The following is an 11,479-nucleotide window of genomic DNA, read 5'->3' as shown; positions in this document are numbered from 1 at the left end:
ATGAGTAACATGCGAAATAGTGCTTCAGTGTAATAATAGCGGACGTGACATTGTTGTTGAAAATAATCATCGCGCATAACAAACTTTTGTTTATTTTGACCAATATTTCGATGCAAAAGCTTAGTCTTTTAGAAAATATTACAACAACCAGTGTTGCGTCTAAATTAAAATACTACACTTAACAATTCTGCTCCTGCTATATTTTGTCAACATAAACTTAGTGAATCAGATATCGTCCGCTCTATCCATTTCGAACTCTACCAGTGTTAATTTTGGGCGGCGACTAAACAAACGCTTTAGTCCAAAGTGATGCGTACCGCAGTGTAAATGAACATTATGTTATTGACTAGCAAAATATGAATTATATCAAAATGTGGTGTACTTTGTTTTTCTTGTTGTCTGTTTGTTTACATAACACCATATCCCAGATCCAATATTTAGACACTACGGAAGAGGTGTATAATATTGGTGAGTAAAATATTAACTAGGTATGTCTCTTGTTGGAATGCACATCGTAGTAAAGTAACCTATTTTCCCTTTTGAAGTGAGAGTGTATTTACATTTGCATTAAATGACAGACGACTGAAAGGCTTTCTTGTGATTTATCTGACTCTAATGTACCGGAAAGTGCATATGCAGGAAATGTAAATATTTTACATGAGTACTATAGTAGAAAATTATGAAGTTATATATCAGATTTAGCTAAATGTAATGCATCCAGTATAATCATCTCCCTTAGCGTTATCCTGTTTTACGGGATCCGCTTACCCAACCTGAAGACTTGACAGATCTAGTTTTTTACAGAAACGACTAAACATGAATTCCAAAAACATTTTCGAAAAACAAAGACACGTAAATACCCGGACCTTTCAAACATTAAGGTTAAGTAAGCGGAACCTGCGAAAATGGGTCAAAATTAGTGAGATGATGATAATAGGTTTAGGCCTGTGCTGGATTAGAACCTCCGATCTCACAGTGAAAGTCAAACGTTCTTCCAACTGGGCTATAACGTATCCTCCAGTAGTGAATCCAGTACTAATAAAACCCTAAATTAAGCCATAAAGTACTACCCGTGAAATACGGGATAAACGCTAGGGAGATGATGATAATTCAAATATACTTATACTAAATAATCGACATTCCTTAATGTCAAAAACATTAAACTTCGATAGCAAGGAATTTTTCTGTAAGACATTTAAAAATTTCCTTTACAGCGGGTATATTTGAAACCAATGCAAAGGTGCAGACTCTGGCATTCAACGAGAGCACTCCACACGCTAACTTAGACAATAGAAGACTCAACCCCTCTCTTATATATCCTCCTAGAACTGATAGCTACTCCATCTGGAGAGAACGTAAGTATTCATCATCATTGCAGCATAGTTCAGGTCATTCCCCTGATTATGAAGAAGAGATATCTTTAGAGTCATAACCGGATCAATTTTGAACAGGCTTGAACTACATGATCCCTAGCGGATTTTGAAACAAATACCATACTTACTATACTGTTGAGTCTCAAAATGCTGTGTGCAAAGGATGAATTTGTAAATTGCTTTCATACTTACATAATTTCGTAATTGTTTTGTAATTTTATTGCATTACTGTCGCTATTTAAAAAATGCACTTCCAAAAATATATATGCATGCATTTTCATAAAAACCACCGTAGTGTTCTATAAAGTTTACTTACATTAATAGTAAATGGCACCATAAAGTAACGGCAACATAATTTCACGATACTACGATCTGCGACTGACTAGCGACCGAATACTATTTTATGTTAACTACGTGGAATATTGAAAATTACCGATAGATGTTCATACGAATATCATACTGTAGGCTGCAGTAGACTAAACTAAGTAGATTCCGTAAATGGCGATTTAAATTCGGAACGGACAGCGACACTTTTATACTTATTCAACATTAGCATAATTGCTTACCTGCTTTGTATAAAATTTTGCACGCAGTGCAGCATTTGAAGCACTATCCTCGAAGCCCTAAAAATATGTACAACATCCCCTGAATTTTTCTAATTTTCTTAGTAATAAGAAAACAAAAACTACTCAAGAGACCAGCTGTTTAGCTAACTTCAACTAATACTACAATGGATTTGAGTTATTTTTTCAAAAAACCAAAACAAAAGCCAAAAAGTCATATTAATTTATCACAATAAAGCGATATAAGCATATCGCTTGTACTTGTGCTTAACTAAAATTTATTTATAGTGAATAAAAAATACATTATGATCTTTTAGTGTGCAAACATGTTGATATAAGGCCTATAGCACTATTCGGGCCTCAAAGCGCAATAGGTGACGGAGCAGTACGTCTTCAGTGTGCCATTGCCCAAATTCCACATCTGCAAGCAACCTGGCAACCCTTTGACCCTGACGTTGAGCGTGAAGAAGAAGAAGAAGAACCAGAAGCTGAAGAACAACAACCAACTGAAGAAGAAACAAATGATGAAGAAAGTGAAAACGCTGATAGCAAAGTTGAAGAGGAACTGCCAATATACAAAAATATAACAATCAACTTTTATCCCGATTCTAATGAAATATCGCTGGCGTACGCAAAACTGTTGAAATATTACGGATGGACAAATTTTGCTGCCCTATATGAAGATGATTTTGGTAAGTTTATATCTCGAGCAGGCCAGATGCCTTTAAAATTTGCATCAAACCTTGATGTAAAGTACGATAGTGGTTGCCTGGAAGATATTTCTCTAGAGAAATAAGGCTGCCCAAATTTAAAATTAAGCTCTGTGCAATACAGTGTATTTGATTTGATTAAATTTAATATACTTAACAGACTTTAGAAAACGAAGAAATATATATTATTTTTTTTTGCATGTTTTGCAGGTTTACTTCGTATTCAAAAGATTCTAGCGGAGCATACAGACCAGTATCCACTTTTTATACGCAGATTAGACCCTGAAGGTGAAAATCACGAGGTATGTAGATGTGTTTCAGAAAAAAATTAACAAACAACTAACAACTATAGAGCTCTTACATGATTACAGCAAGTATTTCAAATGAAAAATATTATATTATAATAATATGCTATTCTTGGTAATCTAGGTTAAAAAAGAGGCCAGTAAAAAGTTATTGATGTTCCATTTTTCTTGCTTTTTCTGTTATTACAATTTTATCCATTTTTCCCAATGCAATATTAAGGCCATTTTCCTGGTACGAGAGTTTTTTTCTTATATCAAGGACAGGATATTAAACTGTTTAACAAGATCGTCTTTTGTTTATCGGAATATGTACAAAAATCCGCTTCTATTACCAATGTTATTTTCTTCTTTCAGGTTTTTAAGGAACTTATGAGCTATCAAGAGAGCCGTATCATTCTAGATTGCCATGTAGATAGAATCATGAAGTACATGAATATTGCAAAACATTTAGGAATGATTGACTTTTATCAGGTATTAAAAGTGTTTAAGTATATTTATCCGATTACAATAATTTCAGTACAGTGACTATTGATTCAAATCAAAAGATTCTGACACTTTCGATAAGATATATCATTATCGGTAAACAAACGAATTTGGAAATAAGTCCCAATCAAGCTCAAATGATAAGTAACAACGACACCAAATGACCAATTGAGGTAGTAACCGAATCCGTGCCGGGTTTGCATAACAAATATACATTACAAAATGTTCTAACCGGCCAAATATGTATTATTTTTGCACTACTTTTCAGCACTTCATCTTAGTATCGTTGGATGCGTCGGTCCACGCTGACAAACTTATCCAGTTCCAGTCCAATACAACTTGGCTGAGTCCCACAGAATATGATAAATTAAGCGACGCTCAACATTTCCTAGCTTCAAGAGTCGGCGCGTGGAAACCCAATGGAGGATCACCTCCAGTTAGCAGCTTCCAGGTCGTTTTAACAGCATTGAAAGACTTATTACATGAATATCTCATTTTAATGTTAAATAACTAGTATAACTAATATGGTGAATTAACACTGACTATCATAGTAAAGTAGTGCTGTCACAGTCCAAAAGACCTATATAAGTAGTAGATCTATATAATGTAATTAAACAGGATCTGATCTCCAGGATCCATCTCGTTACCATTAATACACATGTATGTTTTCACAGCTCGAAGCCTTACTGATGGTAGACATGGCAAACCATGTCATAGAATCTGTAAGAGCAGTAGAACAACAAAAAGAACTGACTAAATTGCCTGACCCTCGATACCACGTGTGTGATCCAGAATTGACACCTTGGGAATATGGTGCTACTCTTCAGAATGAAATGTTAAAGGTAAAACGCACTTGACCGGACAAAGCTAACATAACAACAAATTATTTCGTAAAGTACTAGATGGTGCTTTCATATTTTTGTCTATTAAGTAGCAGTTATTTGTATCATTTAATCTGAATTTATTTTTTTGCAGAGACAAACAAGTGGGGTGACCGGTAATATCCAGTTCGACGGCACCGGTAAAAGGATCAATTACAACCTCTATGTCAACGAGATACATATGCTCAACCGAAAGACTATCGGTCGGTGGGAATCTGCCAATGGAGATCAGATCATAGTGGAGAGCAATTACACGGATTCTACTAGCAATGACACAGCCAACAAGCATTTTATTGTAAGTATGCCACAGTTTTAACTATATTTATTAGGTAACGTACATGTGTAACTCGATACTTAATACGATACGATCATTTGAAAGATCTGTTTTTTTTTTTTTAACTTACATGATCATCGTTCTAAATCACTTTCATTTAAATTTTCTTTCACTGCATAGAATAAACCACATGCAGTTAAATCTGCTAAAAAATAAGCTTTATGTAAAGTATCACGTTATTGTATCCGTTGTGGATATCAGTTTTTTATCATTTTTGTAATATAGTGTAATAATGTATTATTCATGAGCGACTGACTCTCATATTTCAGGTGATATCTCGAAAAGCCAAACCTTACTTTTACGACAAGGAACCGTGTGTTGAAGAAAACGAAGAAAAATGTGAGGATGATGGTGAAAAATACGAAGGATTTTCAGTAGACCTGGTGAAAGAAATATTCAAATTATTAAATGACGAATGGAAGCACAAATATACATACGAGTTCTTCTTCGAAACAGACCTAAAGTACGGTTCGTATGACCCCAAAACGAAGAAATGGACCGGACTTATTGGTCAACTACTTGACAAAGTAAGTTTAACACCATATGGAGTAAACGAAAATGGAATAGGGCATAGAACATACTTTTATACAGAATAATCATTCTATGTAGAGTATACTACGAGTTGGTTGAGGAAAAGCCTCAGTTTCTAAGCTGGGAGCTGCTGGTTACTTTGTTTTTAACAAGCAAGAGTCAGGTTTCGTAAGCTAAAAACTGGGCATAGTAGCACCAATTTATAAACCTTTTGAAATAATGTAAGTTACTGATAAGAAAACAAATGTGTCCAGGATATGTTTTATATGCACTTCAACATTGTACCTACTGAACATTATTTTCCAGAAAGCTGATCTAGCGGTGTGCGATTTAACTATATCGGAAGAGCGAAAAAAAGTAGTAGACTTTTCAGTACCATTCATGACGCTGGGTATTAGTATCCTTTACACACAGGAACACAAAGTACCACCTGAATTGTTCTCTTTCTTAAACCCGTATTCTTTTGACGTTTGGATGCATACAGCAACGGCCTACTGCGTCGTATCTATTGTCTTATTCATCTGCGCCAGGTAGAGATGCACTTGAAATATCGTATGTATTTAAATTATTTTGTCAATCATTGAAATTGTGAAAAAGCTCACATATCCCAACAACGAGATCAATTGAGATGTATGTCCATTACGAGTACCTACTGTAACTTACTGTTTACCTCTGTAACCAAGCACGTGAGTGTATATTTGTTGACTACTTCCTAGATTACTGACACATCTGATAAAATCTCCACGCTCTCAAAGAGAAATTAAATAGTGTTTGTGCAGTCGTGCAGTGCGATATTGGCAACCGCCATCGAACATGTTGTGCATTAATAAACCAGAGAGCACAATGTAGGCAATTAATCAGCTGGCATTATGTTGAACTGCATTATCACTTGCGGTTTACCAAATCCAGCTTAAGATATTGCATTAAATTGGCCATTCTTTTCTTACTTATACTTGGGCTCTTGCCCTTTAGATATAACGAGGGTAAGCGTATGCAAATATGTAAGGCGTTAGTATTTTGTAATGGGTTTTCTGCTTTACCAGAATATCACCAGCCGACTGGGAAAACCCACAGCCTTGTGATAAAGATCCTGAAGAGTTAGAAAACATATGGAACTTCAAGAACTGCACCTGGTTGACCATGGGCTCCATTATGACCCAGGGGTGTGACATCTTGCCCAAGTGAGTACATTCTGTTATTTTACTATTGATCTAATATTTTTAATGTAACAGTGGGATATCTGCAACAGCAACTTCAGTTTTAAAAGTAAGTGTATGTAGTATACTAACATACTTAGTATTAAGTACGCATTGGTGCTAATTCCTGTAGACACCATCTAAGTTTATTTTAAGTTATAAGTACAGTAGTCATGTTCTTATCCGCCGAAAGGGAAAGGGACGGGTCTAATAAGTAAGGGACGGATGATTGACAACTGTTAATTTTAAAATAAATGAGTGAATAAATGAGTAGCCCGGGCGAATAAAATAGGTATATCGCTGATATGCTGTCAACTTAATTCTGTCGGGTTATTGGCAAATGTAAAATTATTGTTGAGTTGTATTAGATTTCTGACTAAAATTGACATGTGCTCCATAAATCTTTACTTTTCGGCGGATAAGAATATGACAGGTATAACTTAAAATTAGATGGTGTGTACCATTGTTCAAAATCTTGGTCCGAAATTAAAAACTTAATTATTTCTTTATTACCTTGTCATAACCATTAACCATCCCCCGTCTATCCGTTTCATTCCGGAGTCCGTTTTATAATCTAACCTAAAGCAAACAGTGTAAGGTTTGTTTTTTACAGAAACGAGATAAGTTTCTCTTGCCTTAGTAATTTGGTATTTCTTATTACCCAATACTCACACATTTAGTTCTAGTGAGTTCATGCGATACGATAGATGTATTAAGATCGATACTATAATTTCGATGGGGGCTCCGCCCGCGTTACTTCCGGTTCTAAGTTCGAAAACTGTTACTCATAATCCTCTAAAGTTTAGGGTCCAACACCGCTACAGTCCAGTGGGAATTAATAAAGTATAAGAGGAATTAGTTAATATAAAAGACCTTCCTCATGGCGCGATTTGATATCGCTCTGATATACGATATTAGCTCTAGGTTGCCAGTCTTAAATCACGTGTAAAACGTTCAACGTTTGTCCTACCTATTTATGATGACGTCACTTTTTAATAAAAAATCTACAACAACCTTCTGACGTTTGGCAAAAATCAAATTCAAATCATCAATTGTTTCGATATCCTACCAATTGCGTCGCGCTATGAGGAAAGTCGCTAAGTCATCCATTATTATTGTCTTGAGTTTAGCCCACGTCAACCCTCCGCTGAGAAAAGGCTTCATCAATTACGCAATTTTTTATATTAAAAATGTTGTTGATTTTATTACCTAAAACTCAAGAACACTGTATCATTTTAATAAGATTATCAGTAAAAGTTATTTATCACGTGTCTAGCGTATATCCTACTATCGCGATCCTGGTTACCTAACTTGAAAGTATTGACAGAACAGATTTTACAGAAGCTACTGACAAATAATGCATAACTCACCTCACGACTACATACTATCCGGCCAAGTAGTTAATGCAATTTCTATCAAATCTACTATAAGTCACGTTAAAAAAAGATTATCGCCATTGGTGTAGTCGTAGATATACACCTATCGTATGATTAACTAAGCAATCACACTTCACCGAGCTTTTTGTTAGACCAACGTGATAGTGGTGAACCGCATCGCCGTCTATAATGGTCGATATCCAACTGTCTAAATAAAAATACTCATAGTACCAGGTATTGAACCGACTCACCCCGTTTAAGAAACAAGCCAGTGAACTACAGGACCAATAATATATCTAAGGTTATTTTATTTTCTTTCAGAGCCTTCGGCAGCCGCTGGGTGTGCAGTATGTGGTGGTTCTTCGCCGTCATCGTGTGTCAGACCTACATCGCCCAGCTGTCAGCGTCCATGACCTCTGCCATGGAGAACGAACCCATCAACAGCGTGGACGACCTGGCTAATCAGAACAAAATCCTCTACGGAGCTATTGCTGGCGGGTCTACTTTGGATTTCTTTAAGGTAAACATTTTTTTCATAATGTCAATGAACATTATCTAAATTATATTAGAAAAATATTACAAATATCTGCAATATACATAAACTTTTTTAATACCTAATGGAATAGGTAGTATAGTGGGAAGACAATTTTCAGCCATTTTTGATACGAAATCCTAAAATGAATCTAATGAGCCTCATGATAATAGATGATAGCCCTTCGCCCATGATAATGGTTCATCATGTTAAGATACAACCCGTCTATCGCTTTTTACGACGTTCCGATGTGTCCTATTTTTATTCCCTTAACACGAACCTACTGTACTATAAGTATCTAAAATGACTCAGAATTTTCAGAATTCCAACGACAAGATCTATCGCACTATGTATAAGAACATGATATCCAACGATGGTGTGCTGCTGGTACGAAGTAACGATGAAGGTGAGAAGAGAGTCCTCGACGGTCACAACAAGTACGCTTTCTTCATGGAATCCACCACCATCGATTATAAACTGAAGAGAAACTGTGAGCTGAAAAAAGTTGGCAACCTTTTGGATTCCAAAGACTATGGAATCGCTATGCCTGCTAGTGAGTATATAGAGCTTTGTTTTATGCTAAATCTTCAGAAAACGAGATAACTCTAGGGTGATGACGTTATTTACTTTTTTTTTACTGGACTTATTGTAGATTTGCCGCAAATGGCATTAACTACTTGAAATTATTTGACGACTTTATTTACCGATTTTGACCAAGTAATATTTAATCATTATTTCCAGACTCACCATTTAGAAGTGAAATCAACAGAGCGATATTGAGATTAAAAGAGTTAACCATTTTGGATAAAATAAAGGATAAATGGTGGAACGAGAAATATGATGCAAAACCTTGTGAGGTCGGTATAGCATTATCTTCAGTATCCAAACGGTCTTCCTATTTCTTTGCTTAGATAGATAGTCTACGACATTTTTTGAAATACTTTCCCTCATATGCACATTATGATGTATATGTATAACAATTCAATCGCCTTACAGGAACCAGTAGACCAAAATGACGTGGAAGGTGACTTGGAAATGGAGAATTTAATGGGAGCCTTCGTTGTCCTTATCGTGGGACTGGTGTTCTGTTTGTTTGTCACCGCTGCTGAATTCTTCGACGAAGTTCGCAACATTGTTGTACGAGAACAGGTACTTATTTTCTCATACGCCATAACACGTTACTCATCGACATAACAACCCACACGAAAAGAAAAAGAGCACTTCATGGCTAAGTATCGGTTTGGTAAGTTGTATTCATTACTTTTTTTTTTGCAGTTAAAAACACACACTCAAGTGGTTGAAAGTGAACCACAATATCACTTGATTGGTAAAACCATGCCACATAAGATGAATCATGCTTCCTAGTTAAGTAATAAATGCCTAAATAACTCTAGCTTTTTACAGTAATTAGGCAGAAATAAAGCCAAGGAGAGATGCAATTGTTAAAAATAGTTCTACCTACTTTTTCTCCTGTCGTGTGGGTTGTGGTTCGATGAATGACCAAACTATTCCTGGTGTCGAGAGTTATAGTTGAACTGCCAGAGGTTTTTGTAATGGGGACCAACGGATTACGTTCCTTGCTCGGTACAATAAAACTATGCCACGACCTGTGTCTTTCCAGGTCACCCACAAGGAAGCATTCATCAAAGAGCTGAAGGCGTCGCTGAACTTCTTCCAGCTACAAAAGCCAATCCTGCGCAATCCGAGCAGAGCGGCCTCTATCGCCTCGATCAAGAGCCAAACCGAAGAGAGACAAGCAAGGCGTGCGCAAACTTTAGAAAATTTCCTCGATTTGGAGAAAATAACACAATGAATCTGTCTCTCATTTATTCATAATTATTTGAGTGTGTGACAGGATTTGATACGGCAAGCATTTCTTTTAAAACGGAACTCCGGTGCGTTCGCTTTATTTTCCCTCTTTGTCGAGCGAGTTTTGATGTATTATGAAATGAAAATAAATCACAACTGCAATTATTTTATTTCATTTAAAATATTTTTACTATGTAGTGTCATTATAATTGTATTTTGAACTGTACAAACGCAACGTAGAGCCAGTCGCCGTAGCGAGAATCGATTTTCGGGGAGTCGCTGTCAAGGATTGATTCATTATATTCATTATCTCCATCCACGCAACAAAACACTAACAACTGTGTAAAGTTGCACATCAGCTACTTTTCGTCTACCTTGCTCTATTGAACGTCACATAGATTTTGAGCTATCCCATGATAATTCTTACTTTGCTTAATGCGATACATTTCTAAAGGAAGTGAACATAAAACATGTTAGAATGATTCACCCAGTATAACATTGACATTATGACCCGAGTAAATTGTATGTTATATATATCGAGATCGACTTTGTTTTGACGGCGGCGGATGATATACGTAAGATAATTTTATTTTAAATCACAGTACATTTCTATGACACCGTGCACACTAAGCTAAGTAGGTACTAGCTACTACGCTCAAATTAAATTGGGATTTGTTATTATAAGCGGCCTTTGTTACTTATAATAATTATTACTTACAATAGAGAGCATAACAGTCATAATGTATAGTACAATCAATTCAATAAAAGTTGTTATTATTAGATTAAAGATTTGTTTATTAAATTGAACTGAGAAAATTATATTTCATTTTTCCTTTTTGCGCCTCACGTTAAGTCAGTTTTTTACCCGACTGAAAAATAGTTATATTTCTCTGACATTCTTCCAAATTGTGATGTTTAGGAGATAGCCGTGGTAAACAAACTCTTAGGACACATTAGTATTAGAAAGAATTTCAGAGAAATATACCTATTTTCTTGTTTTATATGTTTTAGAGAATGTTTTACCGTAGTCAGGTTTTAGTTTTTAACCTTAATATATTTTTATTTAAATGTGATGTATCGTATGTTTGCCTCAAATGGCTTTAGTACATGGCCGGAAGAACTTAACGATCCAAAGAAAGCTTTTGAGCGATTATGGATCCAGTTGGTGCTAAGGGTGGTATTAATAAACTAATTTCAGCTGAGACTGCCCTTAAGATCATGCTGAAGTCTCTGTTTTATATGAGAACTGTCACATTGACATGATCTTGAGGGCAGTCTCGAAGCTGAGATTAGTTTATTAATACCACCCTAAGAAACGACAGTTAAGTTTGACACTGAAAACAGTAATGAGCTGACAAACCTCCACAAACTCCGCGTAAATTGCGG

The 11,479-nt window shown here is 35.8% G+C and overlaps 1 protein-coding gene across 1 annotated transcript; it reads left to right on the top strand.

The window, feature by feature from the left end:
* Positions 1–21: 21 nt before the first annotated feature.
* Positions 22–10,912, top strand: LOC126371417 (glutamate receptor ionotropic, kainate 2-like). Its single transcript, XM_050016701.1, has 16 exons — positions 22–468; positions 1,215–1,355; positions 2,254–2,628; positions 2,857–2,948; positions 3,306–3,422; positions 3,703–3,885; positions 4,109–4,276; positions 4,410–4,610; positions 4,919–5,176; positions 5,487–5,710; positions 6,224–6,361; positions 8,074–8,272; positions 8,606–8,837; positions 9,026–9,141; positions 9,281–9,433; positions 9,906–10,912. Exons 1-16 carry the CDS (start codon positions 357–359, stop codon positions 10,095–10,097), a joined length of 2,901 nt encoding a protein of 966 aa, XP_049872658.1. The 5' UTR covers positions 22–356; the 3' UTR covers positions 10,098–10,912.
* Positions 10,913–11,479: the final 567 nt, after the last annotated feature.

The sequence above is a fragment of the Pectinophora gossypiella genome, chromosome 12, assembly GCF_024362695.1.
Source record: "Pectinophora gossypiella chromosome 12, ilPecGoss1.1, whole genome shotgun sequence".
NCBI lineage: Eukaryota > Metazoa > Arthropoda > Insecta > Lepidoptera > Gelechiidae > Pectinophora > Pectinophora gossypiella.
Note: the sequence above shows the minus strand (reverse complement) of the source record. Positions and strands in the feature narration are given on the sequence as shown.

What these genes read in the sequence shown, in the direction of transcription:
- LOC126371417 (XM_050016701.1), top strand. Translation starts at nt 357, where the DNA reads ATGAATTATATCAAAATGTGGTGTACTTTGTTTTTCTTGTTGTCTGTT. An exon ending in GGGTGTGACATCTTGCCCAA is followed by an intron (nt 6,362 to 8,073) that starts GTGAGTACATTC and finishes ATTTTCTTTCAG; the next exon opens with AGCCTTCGGCAGCCGCTGGG. An exon ending in TGGAATCGCTATGCCTGCTA is followed by an intron (nt 8,838 to 9,025) that starts GTGAGTATATAG and finishes CATTATTTCCAG; the next exon opens with ACTCACCATTTAGAAGTGAA.